Source organism: Cervus canadensis, chromosome 2 (genome assembly GCF_019320065.1).
Source record: "Cervus canadensis isolate Bull #8, Minnesota chromosome 2, ASM1932006v1, whole genome shotgun sequence".
Classification (NCBI taxonomy): domain Eukaryota; kingdom Metazoa; phylum Chordata; class Mammalia; order Artiodactyla; family Cervidae; genus Cervus; species Cervus canadensis.
The window spans coordinates 102,632,936-102,653,809 of NC_057387.1; the positions used below are offsets into that span (position 1 = coordinate 102,632,936).

The 20,874-nt window shown below is 50.8% G+C and overlaps 4 protein-coding genes across 6 annotated transcripts in view; 2 read left to right on the forward strand and 2 right to left on the reverse strand.

The window, feature by feature from the left end:
* MTF1 (metal regulatory transcription factor 1) overlaps nucleotides 1-5,927 on the forward strand; it is a 42,423-nt gene extending 36,496 nt beyond the window's left edge. For both annotated transcript variants that reach the window (XM_043461849.1, XM_043461850.1), the window contains exon 11: nucleotides 285-5,927. In XM_043461849.1, the coding sequence (XP_043317784.1) occupies nucleotides 285-715 (431 nt within the window). In that variant the 3' untranslated portion in view covers nucleotides 716-5,927. The remainder of the gene's footprint in view (nucleotides 1-284) is intronic.
* A 291-nt stretch (nucleotides 5,928-6,218) lies between these two features.
* C2H1orf122 (chromosome 2 C1orf122 homolog) lies at nucleotides 6,219-7,123 on the reverse strand. Its single transcript, XM_043449496.1, has 3 exons — nucleotides 7,089-7,123; nucleotides 6,766-6,998; nucleotides 6,219-6,310 (listed from the first exon to the last, which is right to left on the reverse strand). The coding sequence occupies exons 1-3, from the start codon at nucleotides 7,121-7,123 to the stop codon at nucleotides 6,219-6,221; spliced, it is 360 nt and encodes a 119-aa protein (XP_043305431.1).
* A 141-nt stretch (nucleotides 7,124-7,264) lies between these two features.
* On the forward strand, nucleotides 7,265-10,980 carry YRDC (yrdC N6-threonylcarbamoyltransferase domain containing). Its single transcript, XM_043461855.1, has 5 exons — nucleotides 7,265-7,738; nucleotides 8,303-8,417; nucleotides 8,539-8,658; nucleotides 9,599-9,741; nucleotides 10,078-10,980. Exons 1-5 carry the CDS (start codon nucleotides 7,356-7,358, stop codon nucleotides 10,145-10,147), a joined length of 831 nt encoding a protein of 276 aa, XP_043317790.1. The 5' UTR covers nucleotides 7,265-7,355; the 3' UTR covers nucleotides 10,148-10,980.
* Nucleotides 10,981-11,737: 757 nt separating this feature from the next.
* MANEAL (mannosidase endo-alpha like) lies at nucleotides 11,738-19,092 on the reverse strand. Of its 2 annotated transcripts, XM_043461851.1 has the most exons (4): nucleotides 18,402-19,092; nucleotides 17,070-17,179; nucleotides 14,894-14,970; nucleotides 11,738-13,314 (listed from the first exon to the last, which is right to left on the reverse strand). In XM_043461851.1, exons 1-4 carry the CDS (start codon nucleotides 18,943-18,945, stop codon nucleotides 12,678-12,680), a joined length of 1,368 nt encoding a protein of 455 aa, XP_043317786.1. In that variant the 5' UTR covers nucleotides 18,946-19,092; the 3' UTR covers nucleotides 11,738-12,677. The 2 variants fall into 2 exon arrangements, with proteins under 2 accessions (XP_043317786.1, XP_043317787.1); XM_043461852.1 differs by lacking the exons at nucleotides 14,894-14,970; nucleotides 18,402-19,092 and having other exon boundaries at nucleotides 17,070-17,140.
* Between the last annotated feature and the right edge of the window lie 1,782 nt (nucleotides 19,093-20,874).

Sequence of the window (20,874 nt, forward strand, 5' to 3'; positions counted from 1 at the left end):
GGGGCTGGTATGGCGGGTGCCTGGGAGAGTGGCCAGAGATGAAGCTAGGAGAATAGGGTGCATTTAGATGGTGTGTGGCTTTTCTGTCGTGGAGGGGATGGGGAGTGTCAGAGGCTTCTTACTTGAGGAAGAATGCGGTCCAGTTTAAAGCAGAACAAAACCCGGAGCGTGGCATCCAAGCCTTCCCTTCCCTCTGCCTCCACGGGGCTCCGCTAGTCTCACACCCTCCTGCCCTGCCCTTGCCCCGTGGCTCCGTGAAGAGCAGTCTCTCGCCTCTCTCGCAGGGAGCGCGGTTCAGCAGATCGGCCTCAGTGTTCCTGTGATCATCATCAAACAAGAGGAGGCCTGTCAGTGTCAGTGCGCGTGCCGGGACTCTGCCAAGGAGCGGGCGGCCAGCAGGAGGAAGGGCTGTCCTTCCCCGCCCCCTCCCACGCTGAGCGCCCAGCCTCCTGACGGGCCCAGCCTGAAGCTGCCCCCACAGACTTTCTCCCCACCCCCGATCCCCCTGTCCTCCTCGTCCGCTGCTGCCCCTCCCTGTGAGCAAAGCAGACAGGCGGTGACTCCTTCAGACCCGCAGACAGAGCCGCTCCGTGCCATAGATATGTCAGAGTTTCTGTCCCTCCAGAGCCTGGACACCACTTCCAATCTGATTCCCATTGAAGCACTACTGCAGGAGGAGGAAGAGATGGGCCTGACCAGCAGCTTCTCCAAGTGAAAGGCCCGCTTGTGCTCCCCTCCTGGAACAGGCCAAGCAGGAAGCAGGAGGTGTGTGATGCCTGACATCGTGGGGGTCAGCAATTTGAAGGATGAAGAAATCTACTGTTTGAAATCCTCACCTTTCAGACGTATTTTCTTTATTCCTATCCCAGGAGCATCCATTTTTAATGAACTGATCTTTGGAAAAAACAAAACAAAAACACAAAAAAAAGCTAAGTTATAAATGAACTGTTTGGCTGCACTGTATGTCACTTTTGCTTATTGTCATGTGAACTTGGAAATTAAGGTTACTCGTATGCATAAAAATTCTAAATGAAAGGGTGTGGTTTCCATCAATCTGATGCTGCCCATCACCTGCACTGGGGGTCTTTGTAGTCTGGGCAGTGGAGTTCAGTGTGTTGGATGTTGCGGTGCCCTGTGTGTCTTTTGAGGCTGAAGCTTGCTTGCGAGGCCAGACCCTCACTCCATCCAAGAGGCAAGTGGCAAACGCAGGTCAGACGGCTGTGAGCTGGACAGGGACTGGGCGAGGTGGTTTTGTGGTCTGTGGTTGGTGATGGTGGAGTTGAGGGTGACTATGGCTGATGTCACCCTGCAGCCAGCGGCATCACAAACGGGCATCCAAAATCCTGGTCTGAGTCTGTGGGGACTGTCCGCTTCCACGTGAGCCCTAGGCAAGTTGTTGACTGCTCTCTGTCCGCGACACCTGTGCAGAGCAGGCTCTATCAACGTGATCATACTCTTTGCTCTGGGTTCTCTCTTCTCTCTCTCTCTGCTGGTTGCCAGGGCTTGCAGATCACAGTGATGAATTTTTCTTGGGGAACATCCCTGTTTTGTCCAGAGTGGACATGTGGTTTATGGCCAGTTGATGGCTGGTGGTCTGCCTTCCCTGAATGGTATCTTCTTCCTCGGAGCAGAAGAGCTGCATTTTGCTGATCAGGAGAAGGTGCGGCTTGATGGGAGTGATGTTTGGTGGCATGTCATCGGCAGGTTCTGGGTTCCAGCCAGGTTTTTGGTTGCCCCTCCGCCCCCAATCTCTGCCTGTCACCCCTCTGGATTTTGCATACAGCCTAGTACAGTGCAAAGAAGGATGTGACTTGCTCGGCTTAGTCATATGATTTCTAAACAAAAAAAAGAAAAAAGAAAAAAAAAAACACAAAGCGATGATCTTCTACTCAGGGTAAAACAAAAAATTCCCCTTCCACCAAAAAGCCTGAAATGTTGCAATAAGTTATCTCATTTGGAATGTTTCATTAAGTTGTGTTATAGGGAAAAAAAATTTTTTATTTCTGTGTAGAATTATATCCATCTCTCTGCCTTTGGCTCCGAATCAGTCATTGCCTCTTAAAATATAAAATACAATCCACACTAAAATGGAAAGTTTCTCTTAACTGGCTATATTAATGTAGTCACGAGTGCTCCCCACACTCACTGAACTCAGAAACTAGGTACGGCCCAAGGTCTAACGAGGTCTCTGCCTCCCAAGGGCCTCGTCCCTGCCACACACAGGGCTGCCCTACTGAGTCAACGACGTCGGGCAGAAAGCAGCTGTAATTTTGCCTTCCTTTTTCACTCCCTAAGGTGACGAGATCTGCATTTGTCCCTGTCCTGTTCCCTGCACCATTTCTCAGGGCCAGCTAAGACATTATCTAGAGTAATCATTTACTGGGAGCCAGGGGCCCTGCCTTTAACAGGATGTTCAGGGACAGATTCGGATGAGAGGGCAGAGGTGGTAACTGTGACTGCCGAAGAGAAGTGGGCTTAACTACAAGCAGCTGGTGGTGTCTCTCTCCTGGAGTCTAGTCAGGAGAATCCGTTTCTTTTTTGACCCTCTGCATTCTCCTGTCCAAAAGGCTGGTGGGTTCTGGGTGACCACTGACCTCAGCAGAAGTTGATAAGGCAGGAGGAGGCTTGTGTTACCACAGTGGGTTCGTCTCCCTGGGAAATAGCTGCTGAATATGGGTTGTCCTTGGCTGTCGCTAGGCCTTGAGCTCATGGGAAGCTTTGCGGTAGGTCCCTGGCTGTTTTCTCCACACCTTCTGAGAGAGAGCAGCACGGTGGGGTCCCAAGTGACCTCCCCCTGCGCCCACCCTAGGCTCACCTGAGATGTGGCTCCTGGGAGCTGAGGTGGAAAACAGGAGCCCGGTGAAAGCCGTCGGAAGTGCCCGTGGTTGAAATATTGCTTCCCCACTGCTGCGCTTGTGTTGGGTCTGCTCAGGTCAGTGACTTTTCTGCTCTCCTAAGGTTGAGGGTGATAAAGAAGCCGAGTTTTAGGCTGACAGATTTTTCTAGTTGAAGTATCCGCCTTTTGAGGGTGACCAGAGATTACAGGGGGGCCTTTGAAAACATCAGGGATGTGCTTAAAATGCTAGTGAGTGTTTGTGAAGAGCAGGTTTACTCCACAGGGTAGGCAGTCTCTTATTTCCTTCCTCTTCTGGCACTCTTCCCCGCCCTACCCCACTTCTGTCAGCCTGGTCTCTAGTGCCAAAGGCCTTGGAGAAGAGAGGGCCACTGAAAATGGAGCCACAAAGAGCCTTCATGAAGAGTGGTTTTCAAACCCAGGAACGATCCTAGGGTGAAGCTAGGGAAGGTGTGCAGACTTCCAGCAGGTAAAATCATGCCTTTTTTCTTCCCATGGTAACCTTAATCATATTCCCCTGTAGACTGAGACTTCCGGCTCCCACTGGCATCTCCAGTTAGACTGCCCCTTTACAGGGTGCTAGTCAGCCTGGGGAATTTGGAGGTTTGTGGGCTTGGCAGGTGGCCACAAACTTTGGCCAGTACCACCAAATTGCCTTAGTGAATTTGGCCCTTCCCAGGTAGGTGAGGGAGGCATCGAGGGAAAGTGACCCTACCTTTCCTGGCAGTTTGGCCAGCCTCACGGGGGCATCAGTAGTTTGATGACAGGAATTGGTGTCACTCATTGAATCCCACCCCGCCCCACCCCCCTTTAGAAGGAGATCATGGTACAAAGCCCAGGAGGGGCCTTAAGGTGTGAAGACTGCTCTGGATAGAAGCAAGGAACTTCTTTCCACCGTCTCTGGAGAGTTAATAGACTGGAGAGTTTTACTTTCAGGGTCAAGGCAGCAGACTGATGGGGATAATGGGCGGGTGGGTTTTTCTGACAGATTTTGTATAATGCTGAATGTGTCCAAAGGGACGGGTTTGCAGAACCTCATATTGGTATATTAAAGAAATAATTTTTAAAAAAAGCACTTTAGGTTATTTTAACTCAATTGCTGCAATTTCTTTTGTGTGTGTATATATATATACATATATATACTTTCCACAAAGTTTTATTTTTTGCTCAGAAAAAAAGTTAAATTGAGGTGTGACAAGAAAAGCACTTACCTTGGTGCAATATGTGTAGCTTGACGGTCGTTGTCCCATGTGACCCTGGCCTGGCCGCGTTTTTCCATTCTATCAGCCCTGTGCTATGAGGCTGTCCATAGGGAAACACTATTATGCATTCTCAGCAACTGCTCAATCTATGCAAGCCTTCCCTGTGTGCCCAAGGGCACCCCCTCAGGCTCTCTGAAGAACTGCTGCGGGTCCTGTTTTTTTCTGCTGACTGTTGAGGCCCTTTTTCATCACTTCTGCTTGGCCCTTTGCCATCTTTCCCCCCTTCACCATTACACAGTGATGCCTGAAAGGAAGAAACCGGTTGTTCCTAGGTAGACACCTGGCACTTTCTAGACTTTTACATTTGTAATCAGGTCCATTGTCCTTAATCTAAAGACTTCTCCAGAGTCACTGAAATCATGGATTTGTGGAACTGCAACAATATTGCTAATGAGTTTACAGTTTTCCTACACCACCAATCAGAAATATGTTTGGGGAAGCGTGGTGGGGGTCACAGGGGTACAACCCGCCATCCTGTCGGCTCTTTAAGCAAAAGCCTCCAGCCCTCATTGAATCCAGTAAACAAAGCTGTTAATAATCTGCTTTATGAACTTTCTTCCTTCCATCTCACTCCTCTCCCCCTCCCATTTTATCTTCAGTTTTCAGGCTACTAACGAATAGAGAAGTTTTAAAACATACTTCAGCCAAAGCAGAAAGATTTACATAGATCATATGCAAATAGTTCTGCTATGACATAGATCAGAAATTGACCATTCCTAAATATTGGGGAGGGGAGAGGCAACAAAACTGAACTAAGCATATTTCTGATTGGTCATCAGTTTAGCCTCTTTTCTCTTGCATATGTTGGGAGGCAAGAGAAGGGGTCCCATTTTCTTCTCACACCTTTTGGGGAAGCTGATGATCACTGTTTGGGCATTTCTGTTACTCCTGTTCAAGAGAGGGCTTCTCAGTCTGCACTGAAAAATGCAAATTAAACTGGATCTTTATGTCAATGTGTACATAGTACAAGCTTTTTTTACTGGAAGCAAAGTTTAAAACCACACACTGCCCTTTTGGTGGTGTGCTTGCTGGGCCCCAAATTGGGTGATGATGTCATGTCACTTTCTCAGCTCAATGCAGTTTCTACTCTTTTTCTTACGGGGGAATTTTTCATAAAATCTTTTCTTCACCAAACCCAGGGGTGTTTTCTGCAATATCCTTGTTATCCTCATAGTGGTGCCAAGTCCAAGAGGCCTCTCTTGCCCTTTCCCCCTGTGTCCTCAGGCCTCCCCAGGGCACTGTTTGACTCAACAGTCTACATCCTTTGTTGTGTTTTGGAGAATATGGGGGTGGGAGGTCGGAGTTCAAGGTGGCTGTTCTCTTTCCCTGTAAACTCCTAGTCCCTGTTTGGGGAAGGTGGCTGGAAACAGGGTTTTGCTGAATCTCTGGCTCAGATTTTCTGGCCAGGAGAGGCAAGACCCACGACAACCTTTTTTTGACACACACTAGTCATTGGCCAGAGGTCTTGGTTGAAAGTTCTTTAAAATCCCAAATAGTTTTATTTGGATTATGTAAAAGCCTACCAAATTTATTTGTGAAACATGGGAACAACGGACTTCCACTGAGCGATATGAAAACGTTACAGGTTCAGTACTTCCAAAGGAAGAAACCTCTAAACCCAAAAAAGAATAAATATGAATTTGTATTTTTGAAGAATGTGAAATAATGGTGTTTGCTTAATTGCTCATTTTGTATAAACTTAATATTGTACTTTAAAATATCTGCTAAGAAGTGAAAATTTAACTTTTTGGAATTGAAAAAAGCAATATTAAATACTAATGAAATCCTAATTAAATGCTTATTTAAATCTGGTAGTATCTGTGGCGTTTCTTCCCAACCCTACCCATGGCTGACAGTTTTCAACCACTTCCCCCCTCCCCAGTCATCAGAGTCTTTAGAGAGGGGACAGAAAGGAAAGGTCGGTCACCAGGAGAGTCTGCAGGATTCCTTTTAATAAAGGCTCTGCTCAAAGTGTTTTCTGGGGCTAGGAGCCCCCAAAGCATGAAATGGACATGTAACACCACCTGGATCCCCCAAAGCAGGCCAGATAATTCTGGCGAGCACTGCTGGTCTGCCCAAATCTGGGTAATCAGACTGGGTATTCATTCGTCGGCTACATTTCCGAGCTCAGCACTGCCTTCAGCCAGGATGAAGTGGGAGTGAACCCAGCTGCTAGCCGAGCTGCCTCCCCAGGCTGAGAGCCAAATACCAGCCATTGCCAGTGAAGACTGGCCCCTTTACTGAAAGGGAGTTGTTCAGAGTCCAGCCACCAGCCCCGGGGAGGGAGAGAAGATAGGGCGCCCAGCTCGGGGATGGTCAGGGCTCCGCAGCTCCATCGCTAGCATCCTTTGGAAAGCCACCTCTGGAGGAGACAGCTGGCTGGGAGGGCGCTCCAGGTTTGGCTGAGACATTCTGATTGGAACAGGGGGAGGAAAAAAAAGGAAAGAGAGAAAAGAAAAAGTGAGGTTGGGAGGAAAGGCCTTGGATTAGGCCCCGAAAGAGATGGCCATTTGGCATATGGATAGCACTTAACTTTTTCAAAGCCTCTCGTCCAGATGAAAGGCAGTAGGGGGTAAAGCGGTGGGGATACTCGTCCACCCTCCAGGGGAAGCCAGGGCTTAGCAAGTGCGGCCAGTGGGCAGTCCCCACCTCCCAGGCCCAGCCCGGGGTGGGCACTGACCCCGCCACCAGCCGGCTCCGGGCGCCGGCGGCCCAGCTGCCGCAGCATCTCCTCGCAGGCGGCGATGGTGTCCAGGAGCTGCCGCTGCCGCTGCTCCACGGCGTCCAGCAGCTGCTGGGCGCGCTCATCCCGGGGCGGCTGCGGGGGTGGCCTCCCGCCGAGCCCCAGCCCCGCCTTCCCACGGTCCACGCCGGCAGCCTCCCTGCCCGGGAGAGAGCGAGACAGACGGTCAGGGCCGGCGCTTGCGCCGGGTCAGAACCCCTTCCCCCCGCCCCGACGGGCCCCCTCTCACCCCCGTGACCAGTCTGAGCCCGGGCCCCATTCCATCTCCGCCTGCGCGGCCCGACCACCGCCCCCCTTTCGGCCACCCCCACCCCCCCGCCCCCAGCGCTGCGCTAGGGCTCCGCAAAGCAGCGCCCCGCCCCGTCCCCACCGGTCTCCTTCAATCCTCCTGGGGGTCGCGGTCCCTTTAAGTTGCCCGGCGCGGAGGTGGGGCCGAGCCTCCTGGACCGGAAGATGACTGGATGCGTCACTTCCTCCCGGAAGAGGGCCTAGGCGGATGTCTCCGGCACGTCCGTGCAGGGGGCTGAGGGCCGCGGTGGCTGCCAGCATGGGGTTGAGCGAGGGGCCGGCGGGCTCAGCCCGGAGCGGGCGCCTCCTTCGCCCGCCAAGCCCGGCGCCGGGGGCCCGGCTGTTGCGGCTCCCGGGGAGCGGGGCCGTGCGGGCCGCAAACCCGGAGCGCGGCGGCTGGACCGAGGCGCTGCGGGCCGCCGTGGCCGAGCTGCGCGCCGGCGCCGTGGTGGCCGTCCCCACCGATACGCTGTACGGCCTGGCCTGCTCGGCGAGCTGTTCGGAAGCACTGGGCGCCGTGTACCGTGTCAAGGGCCGCAGCGAGACCAAGCCGCTGGCCGTATGCCTGGGCCGCGTGGCCGACGTCTACAGGTGAGGCCGCCCCGACCCGGCCCCAATGGGGGCGGCACCGCGGGAGGGGTTTCCGGTGACAGGCTTGGGAGACTGAGGCGCTGAGAGCGGGAGGGGCTTGTCCAGGCTCACCCAGGAATCCGGAACTGGAAATGTGTATGGAGCAGTTAGCGTCTGCCAGGCCTCGAACGTGATCGGGGACTCGGTGCTGAAAGAGGCAGGCGGAGTCCCTATTCTCCTGGCGTTTTTTGTGATAATGGGTTGGGGGTACTCCTACGGCTTAAGAGGAAAGGAGGGGGAGCACGGTAGCTTAAATTAACAGAGGGAGTACTTTGAAGAAAATAAAACTCGGAGCGCGGTAGCGGTGCAGCTGTTGTAGTCTCCTAGACCAGAGACCTGTGGGATCCAAGCCTGGGGTGCTCCTCTGGAGCCCTGCCTTCTGCTCAAGCTCTTGGGGGTGAAAAGGGAAGACAGGCGGATCCCATTGTAGTCCCTCAGGTCACCTTTCCTAGATCTTCCTAGGTTCTGGAATAGGACCAGCAGTGCCTTTCATTTGGTTGGATTTGCGCCGCCTTTGTTTCCCAGGTACTGCCATGTGAGAGTACCCGAGGGGCTCCTGAAGGACCTGTTGCCAGGACCAGTGACCCTGGTAATGGAACGCTCAGAGGAGCTCAACAAGGACCTGAATCCTTTCACTCCTGTGAGTCAGATTTTCTCTTGTGTCCCCAGACTCCTGCCATTGGCTTTTGCTAGGATCCAGGCCAGGCCCATTCCCCACCCCTTCCAACCTTTTTATGATCCCTTTTCTCCTTGCCTCATAGCTTGTAGGCATCCGGATTCCTGACCACGCCTTCATGCAGGACTTGGCCCAGGTGTTTGGGGGGCCACTCGCGCTCACCAGTGCCAACCTCAGCTCCCAGTCCAGCTCTCTGAATGTTGAGGTGAGAGTATACCCAGTTCTCCTGTAGAAACATCAGCCAGGCCAGTTTTCTCTGAAGGGGGGTGGGGGGCTGGGGAATGATGGTTCACTGGAATTGCCTGGCAGGAGAGCCACCCTTTTGGTTTCATAGTAGGAAGTCTGCCCATTTGGCAGGGGTGGGAGAAATCCAGAATAACCTCAGAAAAGTTTTAAAGTTGGAGAATCAAGGGGGAGAATCGATTTTTCTTCCCCTTAATGTCTTTTTAACAATAATAGACATCATAAGTATGTGTCGTTCTCCCCCCCCCCCCGCCCCCCCCACCTCCCCGGCCCAGCAGAAGACTGAAAAGTTAAGTCACTTATCCCAGGGACTCCTTTTTCTGTTCTCTTAGCTCTGCCACAAGCTAGGTAATTTAACAATTCAGTCCACAGCTCTGAAGGGAAACTCCTTTCCACAGCCCAGGGGTTGAGTGCCAATGGCATGCACTTGCTGAGTCCACCTATTTCTCTTTCCTACCCTGATCCAGAGTTCTGCTGAGATTCAGGATTATAGTGGAGGGACCAGAGTGACCATCCAGTGCAGCCAGGATAAAATAACTTGCATACAGTCACACAGAGTTTGGTGGAAAGTCAAGAGTAGAGCCCAGGGCTTTGGATTCCCACCGAGGTCTCCAGTCATTTTACTCCTCCCTCCCAAACTGAAGCAGTGTGTAGAATTTCCTTTTGCCATAGCAAGATTGTCTTTGAGCTCTCAATAGGCGCTCCTTGGGGTGCTAATGTGGGGAGCTCCACACCTCGTGGGATGCAGTATCTGGGGTACAAATGCAGTGTCTTTGTCACAGCTGACCCTGAGTTTCCTTCCCCTGCTTAGAGGAAGATGCCTGCTGCTTTAGAGCTGTGTGGCTTCTGCCTATGTGCCCTGTTTGTGGTGTGACATTGCAGATGCTTCTCCCTCTTCTCAGGAATTCCAGGACCTGTGGCCTCACTTGTCCTTGATCATTGATGGGGGACCCATTGGGGACGGCCAGAGCCCAGAGTGTCGATTAGGCTCAACTGTAGTTGACTTGTCTGTGCCTGGAAAGTTTGGCATCATTCGTCCTGGTTGGTGAGTCTTTTTTTTTCCTGTGGCACAGGGATAGGATTTTGGGGAGCAGGTGAGGGGGGTTGTGAAATGCAATTTACAAAAGCACCTTGACCAGGAGAAAAAAAAGTTGTCCCTCCTATCTTGCCCTGAGTGGCGTGGGAAGTTTGAAGAGGTGGTGGGTGGAGTGGAACTAAGTTTGCTAGTTGTTTCCTGGCTTTTTCAGGATTCAAAGGGTCCATCACGGGTTTGATGAACACAGGATATTACAAAGAGTTTAGAGGTCCCTGATTTCCAGACTCTGGTGGGCTCGGGGCTTTAAGAAGTTAAACCCTAACTTGTCCTCCGTTTCCTCCCCAGTGCCCTTGAAAGTACTTCAGCCATCCTCCAGGAGTACGGGCTGCTCCCCTCACATGGATCCTGCTTGTGACACTCTGGAGGAGGGTGGGCCCAATGACTGGTGCTGGACACTATGTGTCCGACCGCTGGTAGCTGGCAAGGCCTCATTTGCAGAGGCTGCTAGGGCTACAGTGTTAGTAGTCTGACCTTTTAAGGCAGAGTTTCTTTCTGAACTGTATAGACCAGAACTCAGAAGCTGCTCGTTAAGCCTCACACCTGGTTTGGGAGGTTATATTAATTTATCTATAATTTCCTATATTAGCTAAAAGCTGAATAGAAATTTTAAGTCCATTCCTAGGATGGCCTGGTTCGGTTCTTCTTCCTTTGATTTTTGAAAAATAAATAACCAGTTTGCAATCTAATGAGAACCTCTTCTCTGGTGGGTAGTGGCATTTAAGGTCCAAATCAGCTAACGCATCAGTTGATGCTTTTTTAAGAGTCTCAAGTGACCAAAGGCACTTTGTGCTTCTGAAGCTGGAACCAGGTTAGGATAAAACCTGTGGAGCCATAGGCCAAACACTACTTCCTCTGAACCAGGGCTGGTTCTGTGCTGTAATTGCCTGGCAGAGTCATCATTTTGGTCTAATGATGGGAAGTAAGCTCAGTTGGGGCAGGGGGGTCCAAATTATTAAAGACTGTTGGAAAATCTCTGCTGTTCTTTTTAGCCACTTTTTTCTTATTTATTCATAATACAAAGTATAATGACTTACACCTGTAATACCTTTATTTAAATCCAGTGTCTACCCTGCAGCTTTTATTTACATATATATATTTCTCAAGTATTAAACATAATTATTGTTGGGCATTTGAACTTTGTTTTTTCTTTAATAGAAAAGAATGCTATTAAACCTCTTTGTACATGTTTTATTTTTCTTCTTCTGAATTACTTCCTTGGTGTAGGAGTCCTGGGTCCAAGTATGTGGACATTTTTATGGCTCTTGATACAGGTTAGCCTTCAAAAGAACTGAATCAAGTTGCATCACCATCAGCAGTGTGTGAGAACTACTGCCTCTTCCCCCTGGTCCGACTGTACTTTCAGTGTTTCTAAAAATGTGTATGTGTGAGATGAAGCCTCATCGTCACTCCTTGTAAATTACTCCAGGTCACCATCCAGCCCTTTTCACCTGTCTCTGCCTGCCATGGTTTCCTTCCCCAACTGAATCACAGCAAGGGGACCAGGCCTGCCCAATCCATTGGTGGGGTTTAGTACCTGTTACCTAAAGGAACTGGGAAATCCTTCTGGTGACCAGTAGGGCCCACTTCCTTCCCTCCCCCCTCATATCCCAGTTCTCAGAATTGGGATTCAGTCTTAAGCCCATAAACTCAATACAGTGGTTTCAAATGCATGTTTTCAAGTAGATTTTAAGACTATTGCCAAGAGGATGTCCCAGGGCCTGCTTTGAGGATCCCTGCAATTAGCATATTAGTTTGTAAATAAGCCTTGGTTTGTTAAATATTCCCTCTAGAAGTCTTGTTGAAACTACTAATTTCTTAAGCAAAGTCGGCCTTTCCATTTTGTTAATATGGTAGCCAGCCCATCCCACTTGTCAGTTCATCACAGAATCTGACTGAGGGGTCAGAGTTTGTTGACCTGAAGGGAGCAAAAGGAAAGCTGGCTGGAGGATAGGAACAACACGTCATATTTAATACAAATCACAGTAGCACTGAAAACGGCTCTAGTGAGTGGGCCTCATTCAATTCAGGCAGCTAATGGGGAGGGGGGTGTCCTAGTCCTCTCCTGGAGCTAAATGCTCATCTAGGAAAGTGAAGGCTCTGGAGCACAGAGGTGTTTTCTTCGAGGAAAATGAAGTGAACTCCCAGCACTGGGGAAAGCTGCAAAAAGGAAAAACTCATAGCTGTGCTTAGGCACTAGCTACAGGGCCACACCAAATAAGGAATAAGGAAAGCTGGCTCCTATAAGTTTAGGAAGACAGGAGCCATTCCTGGTCACGTTTCCCCCCAGCACCTGGCACGTGGTAAGGTGCTTGCCAAGGGTGTGTTGAATAAACGTGTGAATGCTCAGGATTATTTCTTGATAATCGGGTCTGGGAATCTACTGTGAAGAGCTTAAACCAAGAATTTTCCCTTTTATAAAGTCTTCAGTATGGTTTCTTAACTTGGGGAAGACAGCCAATGTGGGAGGGAGGCCTGGGGAGGACGCAGGCTGGCAGAAGAGCGGGTGCATGCTGGCCCAGAGCCCTGACACCCTTCTACGTGCAGTGACTTGGTGACTCCACAACACCAACCAGCTGAGTTCCAAGCTAGAAGGAATTGTTTTAAAGTGTTGTGACTGACGACGTGGAGCTGCCTGGGGGTAAGTGCAGTCCCCTGCCAGCCCCTGGGGTTCCCAATCTGGAACACCCCCTAGTTTTCCTGTCCCTGCAGGACACCCACCTGCCTGAGGAACTAGCTCTGTTCCCCATGGGCCCTGACTTGATGGGCCCAGAAGCACCTAGCTGCTGACTCGGGAGCAAGTGCCTATAACCTCAGCCGAGCCCCGCGTGGTGCCATCTTCCAGAGAGGCTGGGATTCAGCACCTCCCACCCTGGCTTCGAGGCGCCTCACATCAGCCACTGCTCCTTCTCTTTGACGAAGTGCTCCGCCCAGCGGCGTGTCAGCTCCAGGTACAGGCTGGGCTGATGAGGCAGGTAGTCCAAATACAGCCGAGTCGGCGTCTTCTTGGGAATGGCCTTCTCAATCTGGGTGCCCTCGTGCCACTCATTGAAAGAGGTGATAGAGACAATCTCGGGCCTCACAGTCAGGGCTGCCTGCAGGGCCGTCTCATAGTACTTGCCATTGACCCTGTTCCGCGTATTGTGGTTGTTCCAAGGCCTGATGCTGGTGTCAATGTAGCCAGGCCCCACGCTGGGAATGAACATGAGGTTGTTGGCATCGCAAAAGTTCTTCACAGCTTTCCAGTTCTGATGGGAGGAGCCGAAGGAGAAACCGTTGGAGGCGAAGTAGGTGTACATGCCATCAAATCCAGCGGCCAGGATGTCATGGGTGTGGCCCTCCTCCACCAGCAGTGCTATGAAGACCCCATCATAGGGGGTGTTGCGGATTGAGTGGGGCCCGCTTGGTGTCAGGAGGTGGGCCCAGGCCTCAGGGGACGTCAGGTAGGAATCGTAGATATAAAAGAGTGGGAGGCTCCTACCCATGCTGTTCTTGTAGCGGTAAAACGCACCGTGGGAGCCATACCTGCGGAGCAAGAGGAAGAAAAGGCTGAGCCAGCAGCCTAAGAGGAAAGAGGCCAGCACACCCAGAGGACTGGCCATGGATGAGACCTTTCCTGATGCCCAAGCACAATTTTGGATCCAGCTGGACTCATCATGCCTCTAAGCAAGAACCCAGTTCTGCCCCTCCCCCCAGCCTTGTCATTCCTCTGTTCAAGCCTCACTTCCCTGTCCCAGGGCTTCACTGGTGCCTCAGACAGTAAAGAATCCGCCTGCAATGTGGGAAACCTGGGTTTGATCCCTGGATCGGGAAGATCCCCTGGAGAAGGGAATGGCAACCCACTCCAGTATTCTTGCCTGGAGAATTCCGTGGACAGAGGAGCCTGGCGGGCTATAGTCCATGGGGGTTGCCAAGAGTCTGAGTGATTAACAGAACAAATTACAACCACTTATCCCTACCCCAGGCCAAGCCACCACCATCTTCCATCTGGACTATACTGACAGCCACCTAACTGGTCTCCAGGCTCCTACTCCATCTCCCTATAATCCAGCCTCTTATTTGTTTATTTTTTGGCTGTGCTTAATCCAGTCTCTTTTTAAAGTGTAAATCAGATCTCACTGCTCCTTACTGAGACCAGCAAAGCCCCACCCACTTGATCTGGCCTGCCTACCTCCATTCCTGCTATGACCCCATCTATCTCTACATTCCAGCTATCCTGGCTGCTATCAAAGTTGTCCGATCAGATGGCCTTTGCATCTGACAGCCCTCTTCATGGGGTTTTCTGCCTGTCCCAGATCTCTGCACAGCTGACTCTTCATTTAAGTGCTGGCTCACATGTTTTAGAGAAGCTCACTTGATCACTCATTCTAAAGCCATTTCTTAAGCTCATTCTTAACACATTACTCTGCTTTATTCGGTTATTACTTTTTCATAGTATGGGTCACTATTTGTTTTGTTGTCTGTAACTACTGTCTGCTCCACTGTACCTCAAACACACACTAGGTTGTAAACTCTGCTAGCCCTACACATTACTAAACAACTGGGACTTAGGACAGTGCCTCTGGCACTGGAAGGCACTCAATAAATATTTTTTGAATGAATAAATGAATGATAGATGCAAGCCATTTACAAGCCACTTTTCACATTTAGTAGCTTATGTAACTCTCACAAAGGGTTTCCCTGGTGGCTCCACGGTAAAGGACTCGCCTGCTAATGCAAGAGATGCAGTTTCGATCCCTGGGTCAGGAAGATCCCCTGGAAAAGGAAATGGCAACCCACTCCAGTATTCCTGCCTGGAGAATCCCATGGACAGGAGCCTGGCAGGCTGTGATCCATGGGGTTACAAAAGAGTTAGACACGACTTAGTGACTAAACAACTCTCACAAGACTCAAAGGTTAAGAGGCTTGCTTCTGATCACAAAATTGAGACCATAGAACCAGAATTCAATCCCAGCTTGCTGTCTCCAAGCCCAATACTGTTTCACACTTTTTAGATGCTGGGGACACAAGTATTCTGCCCTTTTGTCTCTTGACCTACACCTCCAAACCTTCTATCCCTGCCCCCATTTTGATCCCCACCAAAATCCAAGCCTTGGAGCCTTACGTGTCAATAATGTACTTGATGTTGTCATGCAGAGTGATGTCATCTCGGCCCTTGTAGGGTTGGATGTGGAAGGCCACCTGCCACAAACACAAGGGATATTGGTCAGGTGAGTATCTGTCCAGGGGCAAAACCTATGAAGTCTGTGCTCCAGCCATGGCCTGAAGAAGAGGCAGAATTCAGGAGAGACCTGGCAGTGGTGGGGACAATGTAAGTAAAAGCAATCACTGCCCTTCGGGCCCAAAAAGAGAGGAGTGAGAAGTTTCCCCCACCTCCCACAGCAGAGCCTTAGGAATCATTCCAATGGGCTATTGCAGGCTAATAGATTTCAACTTAATGTGCCAGCTCCCAGTGATTGGCACTAGCTGCCTGAAACTATGGAAAGAAGTTTGATCTGGTTTGATCTTGCAGTCTAAGGGTCTGTCAAGAGTCTTCTCCAGCACCACAGTTTGAAAGCATCAATTCTTCGGCACTTAGCCTTCTTTATGGTCCAACACTCACATCCGTACATGACTATGGGAAAAATCATAGCTTTGACCATCCAGAACTTTGTCAGCAAAGTAATGTTTCTGCTTTTTAATATTCTGTTTAGGTTTGTCATAGCTTTTCTTCCAAGGGACGAGCATCTTTTAATTTCGTGGCTGCAGTCACCATCTGCAGTGATTTTGGAGCCCAAGAAAATAAAATACATCACTGTTTTCACTTTTTCCCCTTCTATTTGTCATGGAGTGATGGGATCAGATGCCATGATCCTAGTTTTTGGATGGTGAAGTTTAAGCCAGCTTTTCACTCTTCTCCTTCACTCTCATCAAGAGGCTCTTTAGTTCCTCTTCACTTTCTGCCATTAGAGGGATATCATCTGTATATCTGAGGTTGTTGATATTTCTCCCAGCAAACTTGATTCCAGCTTGTGATTCACCCAGCCCAGCATTTCACATGATGCACTCTGCATGAAGTTAAATAAGCAGGGTGACAATATAGCCTTGACATACTCCTTTCCCAATTTGGAACCAGTCCATTGTTCCATGTATGCTTCTAACTGTTGCTTACTGACCTGCATACAGGTTTTTCAATGTGACAGGTAAGGTGGTCTGGTACTCCCATCTCTTTTAAGAATTTTCCAGTTTGTTGTGATCCACACAGTCAAAGGCTTTAGCATAGTCAATGAAACAGAAGTAGATGTTTTTGTGGAATTCCCTTGCTTTCTCTGTGATCCAATGAATGTTGGCAATTTGACCTCTGGTTCCTTTGCCTTTTCTAAATCCAGCTTGCACATCTGGAAGTTCTCAGTTCATGTACTGCTGAAGCCTAGCTTGAAGGATTTTGAGAAGTACCTTGCTAGCATGTGAAATGAGCTTAATTGTATGGTAGTTTGAACATTTTTTTGGTATTGCCCTTCTCTGGAATTGGAATGAAAACTGACTTTTTCCAGTCTTGTGGCCACTGCTGAGTTTTCCAAATTTGTTGGCATTTTGAGTGCCGCACTTTGACACCATTTTCTTTTAGGATCTGAAATAGCTCAGCTGGAATTCCATCATCTCCACTAGCTTTTTTCATAGTAATGCTTTCTAAGGCCCACTTGATTTTACCCTCCAGGCTGTCTGGGTCTCTGTGAGTGACCACATCATCATGATTATCTGAGTCACTAAGACTTTTTCATAGTTTTTCTGTGTATTCTTGCACCTTTTTAAAATCTCCTCTGCTTCTGTTAGGTCCTTACCATTTCTGTCCTTTATCATGCCCATCCTTGCATGAAATGTTCCCTTGATATCTCCAATTTTCTTGAAGAGATCTCTAGTCTTTCCCATTCTATCATTTTCCTCTATTTCTTTGCATTGTTCACTTAAGAAGGTTTTCTTATCTCTTCTTGCTATTCTCTGGAACTCTGCATTCAGTTGAGTATATCTTTCCCTTTCTTCCTTGCCTTTATCTTCTCTTCCAAGTGATATTTATTTAGTCTCCCATTTATTCTCTATTTGTTTTTCCCAAAGTATTTTTTCCAGAACTCAAAAAATAAAGAGTGACACAGGCAGCATTTATCAGGTCCCTGTCTCCCAGCATCACACTTACTATGTATATGCATACCTAGACTAATGCCAAGAGGCGCCATCCCTGTGGAGGAGGAAGGGACATCTCCAGCATGGGCTACAGAGCACTTGCCCTCTTCTCGGAGACTCACCTGGATGTTGTACTGATGGGCGGTGTCCAGAATGGCAGGCACCAGGTCATCTGAGGGTTCCCCGTTATCATCAGCCATGCCGGGTGGGTACCAGGACAGGACCAGGACGCCTGAGACACAACACAGAGGATACTTCAGAGACACACGGTACCCCACAACAGAGATTTGCTTCCTCACAAACCAACTCCAACTGCCAAATTGTTTCTGAATGAAATCTTGTTTGAGGCTCTTGCTAGGTTCTTTTCTTGCAGATCAGATCCCAGAGCTGGGAGCCCGGGAGCTGTCCAGGCTTGCGGTGCTGAAGCTCTGGCTGCAGGAACCCTAATGTTCCAGGCCAGGAAGGAGCCTTAGAGCCCTGACGGCCTCTGGCCTGCATTAGCAAGAGGTTAAACAACGGGGAATGGGTGGACAATGCCTCACCCACCTGGAAGATAGGAATCCACAGCCCTATCTCTGGAGGAGAGGAGCACCTCTGAAGTCCCTCAGGGAGAGGAGCCCTGAGCAGAGGTCATCTTCCCCTTCTTGTGGGAAATAACATTTGTCTCAACTGTTGACCCTCTTGTCTGTCCTGCGGGACAGCGTCTGTGCTATCTGTCTGTGAATACATCCCACCATTGTCTCTGGCATTCAATCCCCCCCGCCCCCAACCTCCACACTCATTAACCATTTCCAGAGAAATTGAAATGTACTGCAAAATCCAGCAGAATTCAGTGACAAAATCTGAAATGTCAGCTTCCCCACCCTAGCCTGCCTACAGATGGACTTCTATTCAAGCAGAGTATCTGATGAAAAAGCCCCCAAGACTCCTTACTGCAAATAGAACAGGGTCTGTCATACAACAACTGCAAACTTTCCTTTCTGCTGCCAGAAAAAGTAGGAAGGGCTGAGGCTCTACCCTGTCCCTGGTGTGAAAGCAGAGGCCATCCGAGGTGCTACTGCTTTGAACTCCAGACTCCTTCAGGGACCAGAGTACCCAGGCCTCACTTACCCAAACCTAGAAGCCCAACAGACATGAAGACTGCCCTCCTCTCCTCACTGTCCCTGGGACAGCCCTGGTGCAAACGCCTTCCACTGACCCTCCCAGCAGCTCCGCCCTCGGAAAGGGCCCTGGAATTGGGGGTGGGGGGAGGGGGTTGTCAGAGAGCAGAGGTGGAGGGGTCGGAATACAAGAGATGGGGGCGGTGCCTCTTGGTGAGCACGGAATTAGAGTCCTGGAAGAGAAGGGGTAAGAAGCCAGGCTGAGTGAGGGGGATAGGAGCAGTGGAAGTTGGCGTGTGGGGACGAAGAAGGGCGAGGCTGGGGGCCCGAGCGATGGGGGAGGGAGCAGCTCACCGATGGCGGCTTCCTTCAGCTGGGTCATGTGCTCCCGTAGCACGTCGGGGTCCCGGGAGCTGTAGGGCCCCAGCTCCGGGTAGAAACTGGAGCCCAAGTCATCAGGAGGAGTGTGGCGGCCGCGGGGGTAGCTGGCCGAGATCTTGGGGTCCCAGTGCGGCACCATGACGTGGTCCCAGTGGATGTAGTGGCCTTCGCGCCCGGGGCTCCCGTACCACGAGTAGTAGAAGGCGTGCAGGTCCGAGTAGACGCGCAGACTCTGCCCCGGGGCGGGTTCGGCCTCCGCTGGGGCCGGCCCTGGGGAGCTGCCCGGGCCCGCGGTGCGGGGCGGCGGCGGCGGCGGCGCGGCGGGGGCGGCCGGGGCCCGGGCGGCCGGCGCGGGGGCCCCCTCCGGGTGTCGTTCAAAGGGCGCCAGCTCCAGGCCCGGGCCCAGCGCCGGGAGTCCGTCCGGAGCCTTGAGCGTGCGGAGGCCCATGAGAGTGCCGAAGGCGAAGAGCAGCACCAAGAACAGCGCGATGCAGGCGCGGCGCCGCCGCCGGGCCATGGCGGCCCCCGCGCTCCCCGCGTCCCGCCGGGCTACCTCTGCGCGCGCCGCGCCATGGCTGCCCGCCCGGCTCCCGCGCGTCGCGCAGCCGGCGCGCGTCCCAGGGAGACGGCGACGCCGAGAGCGGCGTGGGCGGCTCCCCGCCTCTCCCCCGCAGTGCGGGCGGGCCCAGCACACAGAGAATGCAGGCGGCGCAGACCAAGTGGTCGGGAGCCGCGGGGGTGTGGACGGGGGCCCAGACCGAGAGTGGCCGAGCGGAGAGGTCCCGGGCCAAGGGGCCGGGGTCTGAGTCAGGCGGACGGCTCGCCGAGGGTTTGTCGCCTTTCAGCCTGGGGCAGCGGTGGAGCAGCCCGCTTGGGGACAAGGACCGCTCTCCTTCCGCAGCCCAAGAGAAGGTCTGGGCGATGGCGCTGGAGGGCGTGGGAGCAGAGGGCAAGGTGGGGAAGAAAGCAGTGTCTGTGATAGTTCTCTCCAGTGACCTCCTTCTCCGCTGTACCCTCTTTATTGACTTAACCTTGTCTGCCCGTCTCCGAGATCTTCCTTCTTTGCCCCAGGTCCCGCGTCCCTCGGACCCCTTCTCAAACACCCCAGGCAGAATATGAATCCCGGGTTAAAGGGGCGTCGGGAAAACCCCAGGTAAAACACTACAGACCTTGGCGAGAGCCTGGGAGAACGAGGGAGACCGTGACTTGCGCAAGGTCACACGGACCGGGCCTTAGTCCAAGGATCAGGACTGTCTCCTTGCCAGAACTCTTGTCCACCCTGCCTGCTCCCGACCCAGCTGTCCCAAGCACTCTGTCCTTGGACAACCTCCTATAGTTAGTGAGGCCTAAATGAGATGGCTATCATAAAGCACTTTTGCAGGGCCTAACAAAATTAGCACTCAACACTTGCTGGAAGTTCCTTCTGGACTCCGAGCTCCAGAGGGCAGGCCCTGGGTCACATTTACCTTTTACGAATCCAAGGGCTTGAAGAACAGGGTTTGACACTCAGTTCCCAGGGTTGCTTGTGGAGTGAATACTTTGGTGTAATATTCTATAGACAGTGATAAGTTTTTCACTCAACGTTAGGTCCGGACTCTGCATTATTCATTATTTCACTTATTAAGAAAAAGTTTTGTTTATGTCTGCCTCCTTCTCTGGTCCATGAAGACAGCAAGTTTGTTTCATGAGCAACTATATCTACAGTGTCTAAAACAGAGCTTGGCATAGTTGTAGGCACTGGATTCTTATTTCATGAGTAAGTGAATTGTAGGAAACCCAGAAAGAGGAGGAACAAGACTGGGAAATGTGGGTAGCTTTGGAGCCCAGGAAACTGCATTCGAGGAAATTCGTGGTAGTGTTGCTGAAAAGTTAACCAGGTGATCTAAGACAGAAATGGGAAATTTTATTCGAGCAGAATTTGAGGACTAGAAACTGGGAGGAGCCTCTCAGAAATCTGAGAACTGTTTCATTCATTAGAAATCAAGGCAGAGTTAGGCCTGTACATTAAATGATGTACTGTTGACAGTTTGCATAATCCAGATCAAAACCTGATGTGATTCCTTAGCAAGAAGGAATTCAGATGCTGGAGAAGGTGAGGAGAAAAGGGGACCCTCATACACTGTTGGTGGGAATGTAAGGTAGTGCAGCCACTTTGGAGAACAGTGTGGAGGTTCTTTAAAATAAAACTAAAGTTATCGTATGAACCTGCAACCCCACTCCTGGACATATATCTGAAGAAAACTCTGACTCAAAAAGATACATGCAACCCCAGTGTTCATAGCAGCACTATTTCTAATAGTCAAAACCTATAATAAGCAACCTAAATGTTCTTCAACAGATGAATGGATAAAGATATGGTGTATATAGACATTGGACTACTACCCAGCCATAAAAAAGGATGAAATAATGCCATTTGCAGCAACATAGATACAACTAGAGTTTATCA

Bases quoted from the DNA above. Each gene is read 5' to 3' on its own strand.
- YRDC (XM_043461855.1), top strand. From the start codon at position 7,356: ATGTCTCCGGCACGTCCGTGCAGGGGGCTGAGGGCCGCGGTGGCTGCC. The intron at 8,418-8,538 runs GTGAGTCAGATT...CTTGCCTCATAG, and splicing joins ACCTGAATCCTTTCACTCCT to CTTGTAGGCATCCGGATTCC. The intron at 8,659-9,598 runs GTGAGAGTATAC...CCCTCTTCTCAG, and splicing joins CCAGCTCTCTGAATGTTGAG to GAATTCCAGGACCTGTGGCC.
- MANEAL (XM_043461851.1), bottom strand. From the start codon at position 18,945: ATGGCCCGGCGGCGGCGCCGCGCCTGCATCGCGCTGTTCTTGGTGCTG. The intron at 17,180-18,401 runs GTGAGCTGCTCC...GTTGTGTCTCAG, and splicing joins GCTGAAGGAAGCCGCCATCG to GCGTCCTGGTCCTGTCCTGG. The intron at 14,971-17,069 runs GTGAGTCTCCGA...TGTTTGTGGCAG, and splicing joins CCCATCAGTACAACATCCAG to GTGGCCTTCCACATCCAACC.
- C2H1orf122 (XM_043449496.1), bottom strand. From the start codon at position 7,123: ATGGAATGGGGCCCGGGCTCAGACTGGTCACGGGG. The intron at 6,999-7,088 runs GTGAGAGGGGGC...TCTCCCGGGCAG, and splicing joins GGCTCAGACTGGTCACGGGG to GGAGGCTGCCGGCGTGGACC. The intron at 6,311-6,765 runs GTGGGGACTGCC...TTTGGCTCTCAG, and splicing joins CCCCGGGCTGGGCCTGGGAG to CCTGGGGAGGCAGCTCGGCT.